Source organism: Antennarius striatus, chromosome 2, assembly GCF_040054535.1.
Source record: "Antennarius striatus isolate MH-2024 chromosome 2, ASM4005453v1, whole genome shotgun sequence".
Classification (NCBI taxonomy): Eukaryota; Metazoa; Chordata; class Actinopteri; order Lophiiformes; family Antennariidae; genus Antennarius; species Antennarius striatus.
Window position 1 is genome coordinate 29,056,923 of NC_090777.1, and position 17,158 is coordinate 29,074,080.

Here is a 17,158-nt window from a genome sequence, read left to right on the forward strand (position 1 = left end):
TATATATATCATTAGATTTAAAAAGGTGCGTGTGTAAAATAAATGTACGTTCACTTAATGTGACTCAGGAGGGAAGGGGGCGGCGTGATGAAACTGGGATGGTGAGGTGTGTGATGATGATGATGATGATGATGTGGATGATGATGAATGTGCCTTCCCCACCAAGTGCGCCTTTCAGATGACAGTCCTTTCTTCTTCTTTTTTTGCAGTATGTTTATATGTTTCTTAGTTGTGTTTTTTTCTTGATAATACCAGGTGGACACATGGCTCATGTGATTCTGGCTCATTCTTCTGCACAGTCAGCAAATCTTAAAAGGTTTAGTGTGCCTCTTCTGTGAACTCCGATCTTAAATTCTTCCCATTGATGTTCTATTAGAGTCAAGTCAGGTGGTTGGCTGGACCATTCTAGAACTTTAATTTTCTTTCTCTGAAACAAAGAGCTCCCTTGCCTGTATGTTTTGGGATAATCGTCTTGATGAAATTTCCACCCTCATTTCATTTTCATCCTGGTAGATGGTAGCAGATTTTTATCTAGAATGACGATACATTTTTTCCATATATAATAGCAATGGAGTGAAATAATCACACCTGCTGATTCCAGGTTTTTCTGAAGTTCCCCTCAGGTGGCCCCTGGCTCTTTGACTCCTCTGGCAGAAAGCGTCCGTGGAGCACCGGGTGGGGGCCTTTTTATGGAGAAATGAATTTGTTTCAACTTCTGGATTATGACCCCAGCAGTTCTAAATATTCAGAAGCTTAAAAAGTCCTTCTGTTAGCGATGCCATCAGTACGTTTTGCAAAAACAAGGTCACAACGATCTTGAGACTCACCATGAGATGTTTTTCTTGTGAGATACCTTTTCATAGGCCATCAGCTGGGACTGAACCAGATAGAACTGCTTTGTACTGACAAAAATGGCTGGAATGCTTTGTAGTTATTAACAGATTTTAACTAGTTTCTTATCTTTCTGTGCCCAATTGCATCTCCATACATTCCAGTATTTTTCCCTTTTGTTTCAAATTTTAGTTTCGTTTGGTTTCTTTGCATTTGTGGTGTGTGTGTGGCTTGTTATCAACATCTTAGAAATATATTTACTGATAAAAATGATTTGTTCAACACCAGTTATACCTGCTGTATGTGATTTTTAAAATCATTTTTACATTTGGGGCAGTGGCTCAGTGGTAAAGCGGGCGGTAGAGCAGGTCGTCCTATGATTCCCGCTCCCGCCCAAAAAAAAATACCCAGAGGTGAGCTGACAGTGGGAGGTGTCAGCTAACCTCTGAGCAAGGTGCCGTCCCCTTTACAAATTGCTCATTTGAGGCGCACCAAGAAGGAGCTGCCTGCCACTCTACCTCCCTTGCATGCCTACAGGCCCCCTTGTGTGTGTGTGTGTGTGTGTGTGTGTGTGTGTGTGTGTCTGTGCTACAGGGGCCTGTACACACTAATATAATTTAAAAAATTAAAAAAATTAATTTCCAAATAAACACACACACGTCTGCTGTACTGATCAAATGATTATGTTACCCCTTTATTTTCTTGTACACACAAGGAAAAAAAAGTAAAATTTCATTTTTCATTTTCATTTTTTCATTTTTTGACAAACATGTCAGGAATATGATAAGAGGTAAAGAACTTGCATGCTTCTGGAGCTACTCATGAAATTACATATATATAAAATAAAATTATAGAGTGTGGGTTTTCAAATAAAGTGTTATTTGTCATAATAATCAGATGAAAGACGTAAACATATAAAATCATGTGTTCATATAAACATATAATTTGTTTGTAATCATAGAAATTAACTGTCAAACAGTGCATGACAGGTAATGATGCAGGTAAAAATAAAATTCCAATGTGAGGACTAGTGCTGAGCACTACTGGGGCCAAAGTACATCCTAAAACCACTAAGTCACCACCTAGTTGTTTTTTTCTTCTTCTAGCAGCTACAAATAAAATAAATATATGCATTTAGTGCTATTTTGTTGTAAATACATATAATGTACATTTCCTGGAAACCCTTTGCACCATATATCGTATTTTGAATATTGTCACATTTGGCATGCGTCACTCAAAGAAGCTTTCACAGTCAGCATCACACAGCTGTCTCTGAATGAGTCCTGCAACATCACAGCATCCCTTGAAAATCTATATTTTGAAAAAATACTACTAATAAAAGAAAATCTGCAAATCCGTTGCAACTACAACGCACAATGTGCAAAAAATCCTTAGCATTCAATGTTAATATTGGAGAGCAGATCATCCAAGACCTCCAGTTTCTGCTGGGCTTCCTCGATTTCGCTGAATGTCTTGACGTTGCTGGTGATGTGATAGCGGATTTCATCCACCAGGGGAAGGGAATCGTTCTCCTGTCGCTCCTCCAACGACTTGGCATCCTCCTCGATGATATCTGCAAACTCTGGCTGCTCCACTAACTGTGACAGAGAAGGTTAGACTAGTAACAAATCTGTGAATTCTCCCAAAAGATGAGAAAATGGCCAAACAGCCACAACATTTACCATGGGTCACAGGTTGCAAACGTTAACGTAACTCATGAAGCTCACAGACACAACATCAGGAACTATTATTACTGCTATTATTACTGCTATTTCTGTGACTTTTACAGCTACACAAGAATAGTTAAGTAAGATTCTGATTTTGATGCTATGGCAGCAGATTTCACACAGAAATTGAAATATATTTATATCGAGGAAAGCCTAAGATCACTTGATGTGCTTCACTAACTCTACCTTAAGCATTGGGGCGTATGTGTGCATTCAATCTAACAGCTGCAATATCTCTGACACTCATGTTAGACAGTCAAAATCAAGTGTCCTCCAGTGCCGACACAGATCCACAGGCGCACTCACCCGTTCGATGGTCTTGGCCATGAACTCTGTGCACTGATCCTCCAAACGAGTCAGACGGAAAAGCTTTGCAGTTTTCCACATGCACACAACGTTGTCTTCACATAAAGTCTGCGCGAGCATCTTCCCACAAAGATGCTTCAGGTCGGGCAGCAGATACATGTCAGCCACACACAGCACTTCAAACGCGTTGTCCACTTTTAGCTGCAAGGGAAACACATCCAGTCAGGTCTCCTACAATGTTAGTTCCTTCTTATGACGATAAAATATTCAACCTTTGTTTACTTTCTTTGTACACAGCTAACTACTCTCTAAAGATACATCTGTTTCTCTGTAGATGAAGTTGAGCAAAGTTGTGATACTGTTATTAGAAAAAAAAAGTCACAATCTTAATTTTTCAGAGATCATTGACCTTCGCCATCTGTAGTTTCTACATTTCCTGTGTAACAGCTCCCTAATCAGTCGCTTCACCAGCAGTTTCCTACTGCATGACCTACTGCATAAATGTTATCTTACTTTCATTCCTTGGATCTGTTTTTCTGTCAGTTTTTTTTTTCATGTATTCTTTTTCTCTTAAAGTCACCAACTCTCTAAGTTGGGTTCTATATGAGCAAATCTTTACCTGCTCTACCTGCAAAGTGCCTTGTGATACCTTTTTGTTATGATCTGGCGCTATAAATCAAACTGAATTTAATTGTATGTGCATTCATTCAACTCTTAAGTCGAAATGAGAACCTGTGCAGTCAGCTGCTAATTAATACATTCAGCAGACATGAAGCAACTTCAACCTTAATTGAAGTTGTATTTCTTGTCTTTTCAGAACTTTTCATTAGAAAAGGTTACAATGGTCTCCACAGAGCAGAAAGGAAATTCAAGGTCAGTTGATAATTTTCTGTTGGTTCATCACTTCTACAAGTGACCTTCTTCAAAGAAGTATGATGATCCACAGTTACCATAAATATTTTATAGTAACTCTTCATGTGGAATCAACAAGCAGGAACTATTCAGTTTTCACTGTCAGACATTTTTAAAATTACAAAAGAAAATAGAGTTTCATTTCCCATCTACAGCAGCCCTGTATCTACACACACCTCCAAGCAGTAGGAAATCTTGATCAGTCATTAATTGGTTGATGATGGTTCTGTGTCTTTTTACGGCTCATTAACAGACAAACAAAAGAAGCAGTGATGTGTAATTTTCTATCTGAACCACACATTATATCCCTGATAAAATATTTACACTTAATCCATTCAGACGGAAATGGTGCTCTCACCTCTGGGTCATTCGTGTAGATGTAATACATGACATCAATAAACACTTCATGGGAAATGTTGTGTAAAGTAATCACTGGGATGCTGGGCTGGGACTGAAGCTGCTCTCCTTCACTAAAGTGATCTTCCAGCAAGGCTTTAAAATAATCACTGCGTCCACAGAAAAATGCCTGCGAGCACAAACAAACACGACATTAATCTCTGGCCTTCATTGGAATAATTAGATCCAGTTTTTAACATGGTTGAAGAATGTTGGTCTCACCTTGTGACACAAAAAATTATAACTACCAACTCTGAAGCAGATGTCAGGATAAGTATAGAAGCACTCCACTTTGTCAAAGGGAAGTTCACCAAATCCAACCTGGGGATGTTCAATAAAACCACATCAACATGTTTTCATTAAAACGGTTACAGCAGCAGTTTTAGTCCAGCTTAAATGCTTTCCTGTCCTTACTCTTAACTCGGTGGGAATTGCAGAGTCTGCTAACTGAGCCATATCCTCCTGAAGCTGGCAGCTGTCCGGCTCCAGGCTGAGAACTTTCACACAGATTCCTGGCTTGGAGGAAACTTTTGGGTGAAAAACAAAACAAGAAAGACAAGAAATGCCCCTTAAAATTTGTTTTGCTTTTGTCTAACAAGCGGTGTGTACTACACTATTAGGTGGGTCATGATCTGAATTCAAAACAGAATTCAAAATACTCTAAGCTCACATCTGATGGGCATTATCATGTCATTTCAATGATCTAAAGCATCATCGGCTACTGTTTCAGCATATTTATATTTTTCTCCATTGCAAACTTGACTGTAATGAATAGAACAACAGTGTGTGTGTGTGTGTGTGTGTGTGTGTGTGTGTGTGTGTGTGTGTGTGTGTGTGTGTGTGTGTGTGTGTGTGTGTGTGTGTGTGTGTGTGTGTGTGTGTGTGTGTGTGTGTGTGTGTAGCGACCCACAACATTACTGCAAATCTTAGCTTTGCATGTCAGGAAACTCGAGCTGTGGTTATAATGAACACTTCTGCCATCTAGTGACGATTCCACTGTTTTTTAGTTGAACATTTAATTCAACAGTGTGTGATAAACTGCTCATACAGTTACCATCAAAAACTCAAATTTGACTTACTGGTGCTGCCATTGAAGAAGAAAAAAAGAATTGGAAAATTCAAAAGACAAGTGTTAAGTGGAATGTTGATATTTAAACTGATACTTAATATTCTAATGGAGACAAAAGTTCACTCTTTAACGAAAAATCTAATTAGATAATAACCTTCAAAAATTGGAAGTCAGAGTGAATCACAGAGAAGAATGTGTCAAAAAATATGTCTTACCATAATCATACACCTGTTTGCATTTACTTTGAAGCTTCTCCAGGAGATCTGACATTTTGCACTGTTTAGCAAGTCGTCTCGAATCCTCCAGAAGGCTGATGTCAATATCCATCCGGCCTGTAACAATAAGAAAATGAAGAAAATCAGACATTTTCTGCCATGAAAGTCTGAAATTACTGAGAAAAAGGTCTCAAAGGTGCTTCTGTTCACTATATTTAATATGCCTGAAGTAGATTATGACCTAATTACAATACTCATGAATCAAATAATAAATAAAGCAAAGACTGACAGAAAGAACTAGCAGGCTAGTTAGTTTGAATTACCTGATTAACTGGACTGTTTTACAAGGGAAGGCAAACAAACTGCTCCAAGGAGAGTTAATGAATTTGTTTTGGGTTGTATTGTACATTTCTTTGATCAATTCTTGCTTTTGTTCTATTTTATTTTTAAAAAAGACATGTAAAGTTTTAGCTTTTTCCTGCCACATTAAAAATAGTGTGTGCTTACATTTCCCACAGAATTCCGGCTATTAGTAGTCCAATAAAACACCCACCTGTATAGACGTATTGCAGGATGGCTCTAAAGGCTGCAGGGTTAACCTGGAATCAAAACTGTGTTAACTCACAGCAGCAACAGCGTACATTTCCACACTTGTATATTAAACTAGCAATCTAACATCAACGACAACAGCACACAGCAAAACAAAATGAAGCACATTTGTATTTACCAAAGGGTGTTTGAGGGTGATCAGACTCTTTCCTTTCCATTTGGTCTCAAACATCTCTGTGAAGTACTCTGAGCGTGCGCTCAGGACAAATCGGTGGGCTGTGACTATTTGTCCATGGACCAAGAACTTGACATCGCTGTACTGACCCTGTTCCATTAACCTGAAGCAGCACAAGTTTTTCATTTAATGGATGGTGCATCCAAAAAATATGTACTATTTCTATATGTTGCTTTTTCTTTTCACTGAAAACTAGTGAAACAACCTGCTACAGAAGATCACCTACATGTGCAGGAAGTAATTGAAGCCATTTTTCTGCATGGCTTTGACAGTCACACACTTGTAATCTTTGAGCAGCCGTCGCACGGAGTCGTTCAGAGAGCCGTACATACACCTCTCACCATCAAAGGTGTTTGCCTCACATTTTGCACCTGAAAGCAAGAGAAAGAGAAATGTGATCATGTGACAGAAGAACTTTAGTGCAATTACATTCAAATAGGAAAAATTCCAGTCTTACCACTGGCGAGCAAGTACTCAACCAGTTCCTCGTGTCCACACAGGCAAGCATAGTATCTGAAAAACAAGACTGTCTCCATTTCAAACTCATGACTTGTTTTTTTTGTAAAATGCACAAAAAATGTTAGGTCATACTTACAACGGGGTGCTGTCCCATTTATCTCTTACATTGAGGTCCACATCTTTTTGTTCAGCAAGGTACCTGAAAGCAACGACAAGGTAGTGTTGATTAAAAAATAATGCATACATATTACAAACAGATTATTATGCACGTCAGCCACATTCTGGATGAAGACCTAGTTTGGATTTTTATGTCATTCTGAGCCACTTCTTCTTTCTCCAGCTACATTATCATTAGTATTAGTATCGTCTCATGGCCACAGATTGTTGCGTAACCGACAACAAACAGTGTCTTCTGCTGTCATTAGTAAATTCTCCACATTCTGTAAAGAATCCACACAGACACACTGACAGAGTCTCAGCAGTGGTTTCATTTCTTTAACTTAGTCGTTTGTCTGCTCATCATGCTAATGCTAACAGCTGTTTGTTTACCTCCATGTAATGTTCAAAACAATGCAGCTAGCTCGGCTTTAGCTTCGCTCTAGCTGAAAGGACCGAGTCCAACGTCAGAGAAATAAAAGATAATGTTATATTTGACCCGAATGAGGAACCATAGGGAGTAAATTAGGGAGTAAATTATCTTTTAGCACGCAGGTTAATAACATGACGCTGAAACGACTCCCTGCGTTACCTGACCCTGAAGATGTCGCCTCGTCTGCAGCTGCTAAATAAATCGAACACGTCCATGGCCGCCTCGGTGTTCTGGCTCCTCTGTGATGCATTGAACCGGCCAGGCTGCTGGGCTGCGGGGCGCTAAGAGTCGACGTTTCTTCACAGAAGCTGAGAAATTTAAAACCAGCACACAGTCACACCCTCCACACTGTTGTTGACAAGCTCAGGTCTTCGGCGTGTTTGGACGAGGAGGGCGCCTCAACTGTCACGTGACGGGATGCTCCAATCCCCGTTTGCGCCTCTGGCTCGCGCACTTGAAGCGCAGGGCTCTGACCTCCTGCACCAGAAGCCCTGGTCCCCATCCGGGGACGAGACATGGGTCTGGATCAGAGGCCATGTGGGTCTGGATCCGAGGCCATGTGGGTCTGGATCCGAGGCCATGTGGGTCTAGATCAGAATCCATGTGGGTCTAGATCAGAATCCATGTGGGTCTAGATCAGAGGCCATGTGGGTCTAGATCAGAATCCATGTGGGTCTAGATCAGAGTCCATGTGGGTCTAGAATCAAAATAGCAGATGACATAAAATAACAGGTGACATAACCCCAGTGTGACTTGTCGGGGTTTTTTTGTTCCAGATTACATCTCACAAAATATGGAATCTATTCTGATCAAACTTTATACATAATTTAATTTCCATATTTGGGATTAGACAGATAGATATACTTTATTTATCCCAAACTGGGAAATTTAAATGTTACAGTAGCATTTAAATAAAAGAACAGATTACTAAGGTAAATATCTTGATTTAAGAGAGCTACATGACAAACTACAAGGCATGTGGTATTTACCATTAGTGGTTGTGCTTTTCAATACTTAGATTCTTCTACAAATTTTGGGGGTGGTATTCCTGTACTCTGGGCTCACCAAAGGGATGGATGCTCTGTTGTACACAGTGACATGTTACGGCTGTTTATGGCTGGGTGTAGTCACTAGTAAAGTGTGTCTATACAGCATTAACCAGATGAACAATGACAGATTAAGAGCTCCTTGACTGACTGCTACAACCCAGAAGGAGGATTAGCATGTTTGTCAGCTGCCCCTCAGAAACAGGTTACAACCAGCCTTTACAATAGCAGATGAAAAATTATGCAACTGATGAAAACAACAACAATTCACAACCAGTTTCTGGCAACAATAAAACATGCATTTAGAAAAATATGTTCGCCCTTATTCAATCTTAACATTTAGTGGATTCAAACAGTGTTTTTAAAATAAATCACTGCAAATGTTTTTGTGAAGGTTTTCTTCGGGGCAATTACCCCATGATGACAGGGTCAACAACAATTTTAGGGACAAGCAGAAAATATTAAAGATAACATAAAAAGAGGGAGAAAAATTAAAATAACTTGTTTTACCTCAAAACATGGGAAAGAAAATGCTATAATTGTAACATTTTAAGAAACTTGTGCTTGTACTGATTTGTGTGCTGATATCTGGACATTTGTCATAATGCCTCAAGTTGTCTTTATCAAATTTTAATGAAAACTTGTGATTCTGAAGAGAACATTTGGCATAGACATGAGTAAGACATTTGATACCCATATGAAAACATTATTTATTCATCTGTAAGACACGGATACAACACCTTACAAAAAACATTGGTGTTAGTCTTCTCCTTTGTTCAGTTTGAGCAAAGAGAGCTGATGTTTTAAAAAGGAGACCTCAAGTTCAAGCTTCTCTCGCTCCAGCAGGAGGTTGTCCTTCTTCAGCTTCAACAGATCATCCTGTGCAGCCTCTACGAGAAACAATGAAAACACATACCCAGAATTAAACAGGGTATTCAATGAATGTTACTGGAGAGAAATCCCTCCTTAAACTGTGTTCACATTCATCATTTATAAGTGCAACCACTTACCATCTCGGCAGCCAATCAATGTCGAGGGGCAAGCGACTAGAGCACATGTGTCAAATTCAAGGCCCGGGGGCCAAATGTAGCTCCCACATCATTTTATGTGGCCCACAAGAGAATAAAAGACAGTGTCTAAAAATAAATAGATCAACAGAGTGCTTTGACCAAAAACTACATTTCCCACAATGCAGTAATTAAGTCCATTTTAACACTAACAAAAACATTTTGAACAAAGTTAATGTCCTAACTTGTGTTATTGATTGATATTATTTTACTTTATTCATTGGATAGTTTGATCCTCGATTGATGGAGTTCTGTGGGTTTAATAACCTGATAAATTAAAAGGATGTATGTTAGAACACAGAAACAAACAAATGTTTTCTGTGCCACTGTAATGTTTTTAACTTGAATAAGTAATAAATTCAGAGTTGTTGAAGATTAAGGAGTAATTACATTTATTTTAGATTTGTTTTACATTCCATTGAGTTACATTTAGTTACATTTATTATTACATCTGGCCCTTTGAGGACAACCATTATGCTGATGTGGCCCTCAGTGAAAATGAGTTTGACCCCTCTGGACTAAAGCCAGCAGAGTGTCACTCAGATTGGGATTTCTCATCTCAGGTAACGATCGATTCTTAGCTCAATCACCCATTTGTAGTGACTTTGTATGTGAACCAGTCACAAGCGACAAAAAGAAGTGTTTGTGTGTGAATGCAGCTTAATAGGAAGTGGACCACGATGACTTTCACAGCAGTCATGGGTTTCACATCCACATACTTAAAACAAGTCATTTCTGTTTGAGTAAATGTTCTGTTTCCTGTCCTTACTTTTGATGATGGTCTTATGTTGTGCACAGAAGAAAATATCTATTTAAAATGATTTTTGTTTTTTCGTTTGGTGTAAAGCTCAATGTCTCCATCCTTGATGCGGGATGAGCCAACGTTTTCAACCTGGCACCAAAGATTACCATGACGACCCATTTGGTCTGTTGGAACAGGGGAACATACACATACATGCACGGCAGAGGGACCCCAATACCAAGCTTGGAGACCTCTGTTTATGTGCAGAGAATAAGTGAAACTTTAGTTTGTGTATTTTATTACCGAGGACCTGCCTTTAATTCCAAGCATTTGCAACCGTTTTGTTCGCATTGGGCAGCACCCCACTAAAAGAATGTGAGTGTCAAGTTGCATATAAGTAGGTCAGGTATTGTCTAAAATACCTCACTCTACGTTCCTCAGAAGTAGGAGGGGTAGAATTAATTACGGCTTTGTCTCTTCACCTGTGACAGCTCTGTTGACTGACACGGTATGAGCGTCATCATTTTGTTCCTGGCTCTCCGCCGTCACTCTTTGCCAGAAAGGCGTAGCGTTATGTAACTCGACCTCAACGGGGTAATGGTCACTCACTTTCAGGGCCTGTCGAGGAATGCGTAGCATGAATGAGGAACAGTAAAACTGATAAAGGCCACAAAAACGTCTGGATCGCAGGGACTTCTCACCATTTCTTCGGTCATATCAAACTCCTTTTGGAAATTGAATGACTTTGCCGAGTTTGGCACGATGGCTGCCAGCATTTCTTCTCCATAGACAACAATCCTATGAGACAAATGTAGAATTATGATTATTATTAGTAGTAGTAGTAGTAGTAGTAGTAATAGTAGTGTCATTGTCATTTTACAACTACTATAATAATTGCTTTCCACAAGAAAAAGTTGTGACTGTGCTCATACCGATCATAGGCGTGGTCAGTGGATGCTTTTGCGGTTGTATCCACCTCATCACCAATGAGCCAGTGGAAATTCTTGTCGCTGCGGATGCGGATCTCCTTCAGCTCACTGACAGACATGTACACACCGTCTGCTTTGAAATCTCCGAGGATCATTACATTCTACGGGGAATGAGAAACTATGGTTTCAGCCTTAATATAAGTTGCAGAGCAGTACCGGTGACAGTCACAATATTGATAACTGGTGATTTATAAGCCACACAATTGATTTGGCCACATATGGGACATTCAAATTGAACTATTTGTGGCTGTGAAACAACTTACGTCTATTTTCCATTTATCTTTGACCGCCAGGAAGACTTCATACAGCTCATCCAACTCTTTCTTGGTGTCCAACTGTGTGATGTGGACTGGGATCAGCACTAGATCCTTCAGTACTGGAAACACAACAGTGCTGTCAGCTATGAATGTTTGTCTCAGGTAACATGCCTCAGCATGAAGTGTGTGTCTGTGAATACACACAAAAGAATTACTTCAAGGCTCTGCAGCTCGCCTTGTACTCTTGTGAATACAATCTCAAACTTAGCTGCACTCGTTCACCTTAAACACACACATATATGCTGTCATGACAAATACAGGCACAGAAACAATCTACTCTACAAAGACTGACAAGGAATCATAACAATAATCGCTCGAACATCCGGAATTTCCTGTTATTCCACCTGAGAGCACCTACCTGTGTTGCGTGGTTTGAAGTGGAGAATATAAGGCTCCCTTGCAAAAGCATCCGCGTCATCCACCTGGTTGTCTTCATATTGGTAGCTTTCAATCAGGTCGACGACATCATCCCTTCCAACGAGGAGAAGGAGGGGAGGATTAGTGCGTTACATGTCAAAATTCTTTCATTGTGGTGAAATAATGTGATGTTACCTGTAGAGAAACAAAAACTGCTCCTTGTGTCTATTCCTCCCCAGACGGCTGCTGATCTGCAGCGCGTAATGATGAGTGGAGTTTGCTCTGAGACAGCAAAGCAGCGCGTAAACGTTTAAAAAAAAGTATTAGTTTCTTTTGGAAACACAAAAACACAAACTTACTTGTTCAGTTCCTCTAAGAGGAGTTTAACGGATGATCCGCTCACGTCCACCACCTCCAGAATCACAACGATGTCGTATCGAGACACGATCTGCGAAAGACAGGAGCTGTGCGTAAAGTTGGAAAAAGGCCACGCACACGGCGTGTCAGGTGAAGCGCGACTGTCAGACACAGATGTGGTTATTTGCGCTGTCCGTTCTGTCATCTTTACACTTGTCATTTCATACTTCCTCCATTTCATTCTGGTTTCTTCCATTAGCCCTTTGTCTCCTGCAGTCCAAATGTTCAATCACAAACACTAATCACACTTAAAAACTCAATAGTAAATCGATTACTGACTAAAACTAACCACTGATCTCAAGTCAGTGCGTCTTACCTTCACTAAGGTCGACAAAACATTTGGATCGGAGGCTTTCGTTCGTCCAAATAATTGTACATTAAATGATGCGATCTTCATCTTTGACAGAAGGAAAGGAAACGATGAAAATTGTAAGTGCAAATACAGACAAACCCAGTCTGTCACAGTTCTCGCCCCCTCCCAGCTCTCCTTACCTGTCTGGGGGTGGTGTGGACCGAACGGCTGCAGCCACAGGGACTTTGTTTACGTGTTTTTATTTTTTCCAAAGTGGAGCGATGGTTGCGTAATGCCAGTCCTCACATACTCCGACAACCTGTTTATTCATTACAGAAAGAAGACAAAACTGTCACATTTCATCAAAACATAAGGGTTATTGAATAGACAGAATGAAGTGATCAATAAACTCTGCAGAGGGCTCATTTGCTTTAGGAAACATACAGTATATCTGACCAAAAGTCACCATTAGCTACCTAGGTTTATAATAAGATTTTGTGAATATGATATATGATTATATGTCTTAAAAATACATATGCATTCATTATGATTGAATAAATATGTTTACAGTAATCACGCTCAATGTGAATTAAATGTGGTGGTATCAGGTATTCGGAAGGAAAAACTTTGGAAGTCAAAACTAATTTCATGAATTTTTTTTTTTTTTAAATTATCTTAGAGATTAAAAATAAATAAATCTGAGATTTGTTATGAATAATAAAAAACAGTACAGAACCATACATCTAACTGGGGTTTACATTATTTTATGATCTATTCTAGGTGGGTTATTTATCTAAATGGCATCTCCCTGTAATCATCCCTTTGTATTGAGCTCTGTTTCATTCACCGCTCCTGTAGTATTAGTGCCGACAGTGTAAACTGTGCAGGAAGCCGATGTGTCTATTTAGACGCCACACCCTGGTACCATTAACTCATTCCTTGGCTCCTGATGACTCGGCCAACTTTAAACTTTAACATTCACAACTTTCGATTCCACGTTATCCTGAGGGAGAGTTTTTGTAGCTTTGTCCAAGTGCATGACAAAAGTGCTGGCAAGAGTTCCAACACAACCAGAGCAACTATGCAGCTTTAATGTGGGAGCAGTTGGGGAGCAGATGGCATGTGTCAGACTGGTTCACCCACATACATGACTTCATTATCATACCACACCTACACCTGCTTATAAAATACGACCCTGAAGATAGGAACATCACTCGCTGCCTGACCTCTTCACACTCTCTAGCAGTGACATCCCAACACAGAGCTACAATGCAAATGGCGAGCGTACGCAGGAGCCAGTCGGTGCACCGCTCATATGGAGGGGGCTTGAACACCACATCCTATTCCACCCCCAAGATCAGTACTGCGTCTTCCAGTGTGAGCCTGTATCCAAGGGTGACCGTCAACAAGAAACTACTGGAACCAGTGAACGTCAAACTCGACCCAACTGTCCAAGCTGTTCGTAACAACGAGAAAGATCAGATAAAGAGTCTCAACAACAAGTTTGCATCATATATTGAAAGGGTAAGAAAATTCCTTTTGTGTCTAATTAATTTGGACAGTCCAAAAGGATTTTTTACAAAACACTAATTGATTTGGTTTGTGCTTGTGTTACAGGTGAGACTCTTGGAGCAGCAGAACCAAGTGTTGGAAACCAAGTGGTCTATTCTGCAGAAAGAGACTACCCCCACCTCTGTCATTGAGCCCATGTACAATTCCTACATCCTCACGCTGCGACAGCACCTGAGCCAGCTGGAGAATGAAAAACAGAGACTTCAATCAGAGAGCAAAGTCATGCATGATCATATGAATGACTACAAAGTAAAGTAAGGCATTTTGAAAAAGTCAATAGGTCTGAAAGGTCTGAAAGATCCTCGTGGAATCTGATGTGTGTGGTTTGCAGGTATGACCGTGAGATCAATGGTAGGACCAAGGCTGAGAGCGAGTTTGTCTTACTCAAGAAGGTAAAGAATGTATTAATGATCACAATGATTGACGCTATCTATAATCATTCATTTAATTATATTAACTCATACTCTTAACTCATACTTACACGTAAGGATGTGAACATATTATTCTGTCACTTTACTGGCTCTCAGTATTGTTAAATGTTAAAGGACTATAAACCCTTCATAGTTTGACCTGATCAGGTTCATCAGGTCATGTGTGGACGTCCACCAGCTGTATTGACTTTAAATGCTATATAATTTGTTTTTAAGTATTTTTTTAAACTATTCAAATGAACTATGACCAAAAATAATTTCACTGCCTACAGGAGGTGGATAAAAACTTGATGGCCAAGAAAACCAATGAAGAAAAAGTGTCTACACTTACCGATGAATTCAGCTTCTACAAGTCTGTGTTTGATGTGGTACGTAACCATTCAATAAAAACAAGATATTTAATCATAGAAAACCTTTACATTCTGTGAGCTTGTTTTTGTATACGGTGTTCTATGCTCATTTTTTTCTGCACGTGTTCTTTTCTCAATAGGAGTTGCAGGACGCGCAGGCAAACATCACTGAGACCAATGCAGTGGTGGAGATTGATAACACCCGTCGTTTGGACATGGATAAGACCATAGCGGAGGTCAGAGCTCAGTACGAGGAAATTACCAGCCAGAGCCGCAAAGATACGGAAAATTCGTACAAGAAAAAGGTCAGGAATAAAACACAAACCTTTGATCAAATAAAGTTTTTTAAAGTAAAACAATTTTCTCTTTATTAAAAAGGGAATAGATACAAAAAGATAAATCTGTTACAGTAAATTGTTTGTTTTTAGAACAAATTACTATTGTTGAACCTGTAATACTGATCTCACCTTTAATCTCTCCCGCAATCAGTTTGATCAGATGACTACTGAGGCAGGCCAGTATGACATCGACCTGCGTAAGTCCAAGGCTGAAATAGCTGAGGTCAAGCAAATGATCAGCCGCTTGCAAAAAGAAATCCAGGCTGTAAAGGAACAGGTGAGTAAAAATTCCACAGAGTGTGATAGTCAAAGTCTTGGTGGAATTAGACTTCCTCGTTGAGCCTGAAAATGGATTAGGTTAGTGAGGACCAAGTGACACAGAATCCAAAATAAAATGTGACTCTGCGAGTTAGACAGAGTGCAGGAATTTTCTTGTCAAATTTTAATTGACTCGTCCCTCTCCTCAGGGCCTGCTTTTAAAAAAAAAACAGACATACAAAGTGTTCTTTTGTTATAGGTTTTATATTCTGTCAAGAGTCAGGTTTAAAACTTATTAAATGGAGCAAACACAACCCTTTTTTCTTTTTTTTTTGTTAAGACTAATCCAGTTGCAGTATAGATAACAGGATGCAATCTCTTTCTTTCACTCCAGAAAGCCAAGCTGGAGTCTCAGATAGCCAATGAAGAGCTGCGTGGGGAGGGGGCCGTGAAGGACGCCTTGGCTAAAATCAAAGACCTGGAGATGGCTCTGCACAAGGCCAAGCAGAGCATGGCTCGCCAGCTCAGGGAGTACCAGGAGCTCATGAACGTGAAGCTGGCCCTTGATATAGAAATCTCTACCTACAAGAAGATGCTGGAAGGAGAGGAGGACAGGTGTGTTCAGTTGGAATAGCTAAGTAGTGTAGATACTGTGTGTCATATCTAGGTCTTAGGAATTTGGGAGTTATAATTGTATGTCATTTCCAGATGACTCCTTTTTAATTTATAGAGGCCCACATTAAGACAAACACCCATTTCCATGAACAGCTGAAAAAGAACACGTTCTGTTTTCTCTCTGACAGAATTGGAAGGCAGTGCCCTGTCAACGTCTACACAATGACCAGCAAACGTAACTTGCTCCTGTATTTTCAACCAGTGGTATAACTATTGTTACGATGACTTGTGATTAAATGTGATTTTTTTTTTTCACTGTCCTTTCCCAGCCGTCTCGAGGGATGTCCAAAAGAAGTCTAGGCTAGGCGCAGTCACCATCAAGACAGTGGAGGTCCTCGACAATCAACATATTTATTAGCTTCTAACTGTTACAAGGTGCTCTTTATCAACAAAAAATAGCCAACTACAAGAATAAATAAAGAGTATAACCTGTTTTACACTCTTTACAATTCAAATGCACACAGCTGCCCAATCAAGTTTTCTTTTTCTTGCATAATAAAACAAAGCTTGTGAATTTTGTAAAATTTTCCTTACATGCTTTACAGATCATCATATTGACCTCTGAGAAGTAAAAACCAGGATAAACCTGAAAGGTTTTTATGGCTTCAAATGATGTTAAGTGTGCCAAATGCACATATATTAGCACAAACTTTTATTTCAACTGAAGTAATAATAATACTGAACCATTCCTGGATTATGATCATTTATATATTTTATATTGTGACTAGTAATGGAAAAAAATCTACAATACAGGGACTGTCTTCCCATTTACATATTTATTTATTTGTTTTCTTATTTCCAATCTTATACCACAGAAATATTTAAAATAAACTGGATATTCCTTCCATGTGTTTGTTTTTTTTGACCGATTCATTTACGTCACTGGTCTGTGTCGCTCAGCCTATCAGAGCTCAAATCATAAAGTATTTCCTGGTGTCTCGTGACACTATTCTACTATGGCGATGCCGTACTCCATCCTATTCTGCCTCTCATTGGCTAAGCATGATGACACGTTAAGA

General features: G+C 39.5%; 3 protein-coding genes across 6 annotated transcripts; 1 reads left to right on the plus strand and 2 right to left on the minus strand.

Moving 5' to 3' along the window:
* Positions 1-1,493: 1,493 nt before the first annotated feature.
* On the minus strand, positions 1,494-7,685 carry abtb1 (ankyrin repeat and BTB (POZ) domain containing 1). Of its 2 annotated transcripts, none has more exons than XM_068335156.1 (12): positions 7,448-7,685; positions 6,836-6,898; positions 6,698-6,753; positions 6,467-6,611; positions 6,184-6,343; positions 6,010-6,055; positions 5,457-5,573; positions 4,587-4,699; positions 4,395-4,493; positions 4,135-4,302; positions 2,865-3,065; positions 1,494-2,429 (listed from the first exon to the last, which is right to left on the minus strand). In XM_068335156.1, the coding sequence occupies exons 1-12, from the start codon at positions 7,501-7,503 to the stop codon at positions 2,223-2,225; spliced, it is 1,431 nt and encodes a 476-aa protein (XP_068191257.1). In that variant the 5' UTR covers positions 7,504-7,685; the 3' UTR covers positions 1,494-2,222. The 2 variants fall into 2 exon arrangements, with proteins under 2 accessions (XP_068191257.1, XP_068191264.1); XM_068335163.1 differs by having other exon boundaries at positions 6,698-6,766; positions 7,448-7,684.
* Positions 7,686-8,252: 567 nt separating this feature from the next.
* LOC137604806 (deoxyribonuclease gamma-like) lies at positions 8,253-15,474 on the minus strand. 3 transcript variants are annotated; one of them, XM_068328908.1, is made up of 12 exons: positions 15,336-15,407; positions 14,207-14,267; positions 12,716-12,834; positions 12,540-12,620; positions 12,166-12,254; positions 12,002-12,088; positions 11,808-11,920; positions 11,396-11,508; positions 11,076-11,233; positions 10,845-10,941; positions 10,626-10,761; positions 8,253-9,224 (listed from the first exon to the last, which is right to left on the minus strand). In XM_068328908.1, the coding sequence occupies exons 4-12, from the start codon at positions 12,618-12,620 to the stop codon at positions 9,094-9,096; spliced, it is 1,005 nt and encodes a 334-aa protein (XP_068185009.1). In that variant the 5' UTR covers positions 12,716-12,834; positions 14,207-14,267; positions 15,336-15,407; the 3' UTR covers positions 8,253-9,093. The 3 variants fall into 3 exon arrangements, with proteins under 3 accessions (XP_068185009.1, XP_068184999.1, XP_068185020.1); XM_068328898.1 differs by lacking the exon at positions 14,207-14,267 and having other exon boundaries at positions 15,336-15,474; XM_068328919.1 differs by lacking the exons at positions 12,716-12,834; positions 14,207-14,267; positions 15,336-15,407 and having other exon boundaries at positions 12,540-12,709.
* LOC137604766 (intermediate filament protein ON3-like) lies at positions 13,695-17,134 on the plus strand. The gene is made up of 9 exons (XM_068328787.1): positions 13,695-14,039; positions 14,133-14,341; positions 14,419-14,479; positions 14,791-14,886; positions 15,009-15,173; positions 15,358-15,483; positions 15,859-16,079; positions 16,268-16,314; positions 16,409-17,134. The coding sequence occupies exons 1-9, from the start codon at positions 13,785-13,787 to the stop codon at positions 16,495-16,497; spliced, it is 1,269 nt and encodes a 422-aa protein (XP_068184888.1). The 5' UTR covers positions 13,695-13,784; the 3' UTR covers positions 16,498-17,134.
* Positions 17,135-17,158: the final 24 nt, after the last annotated feature.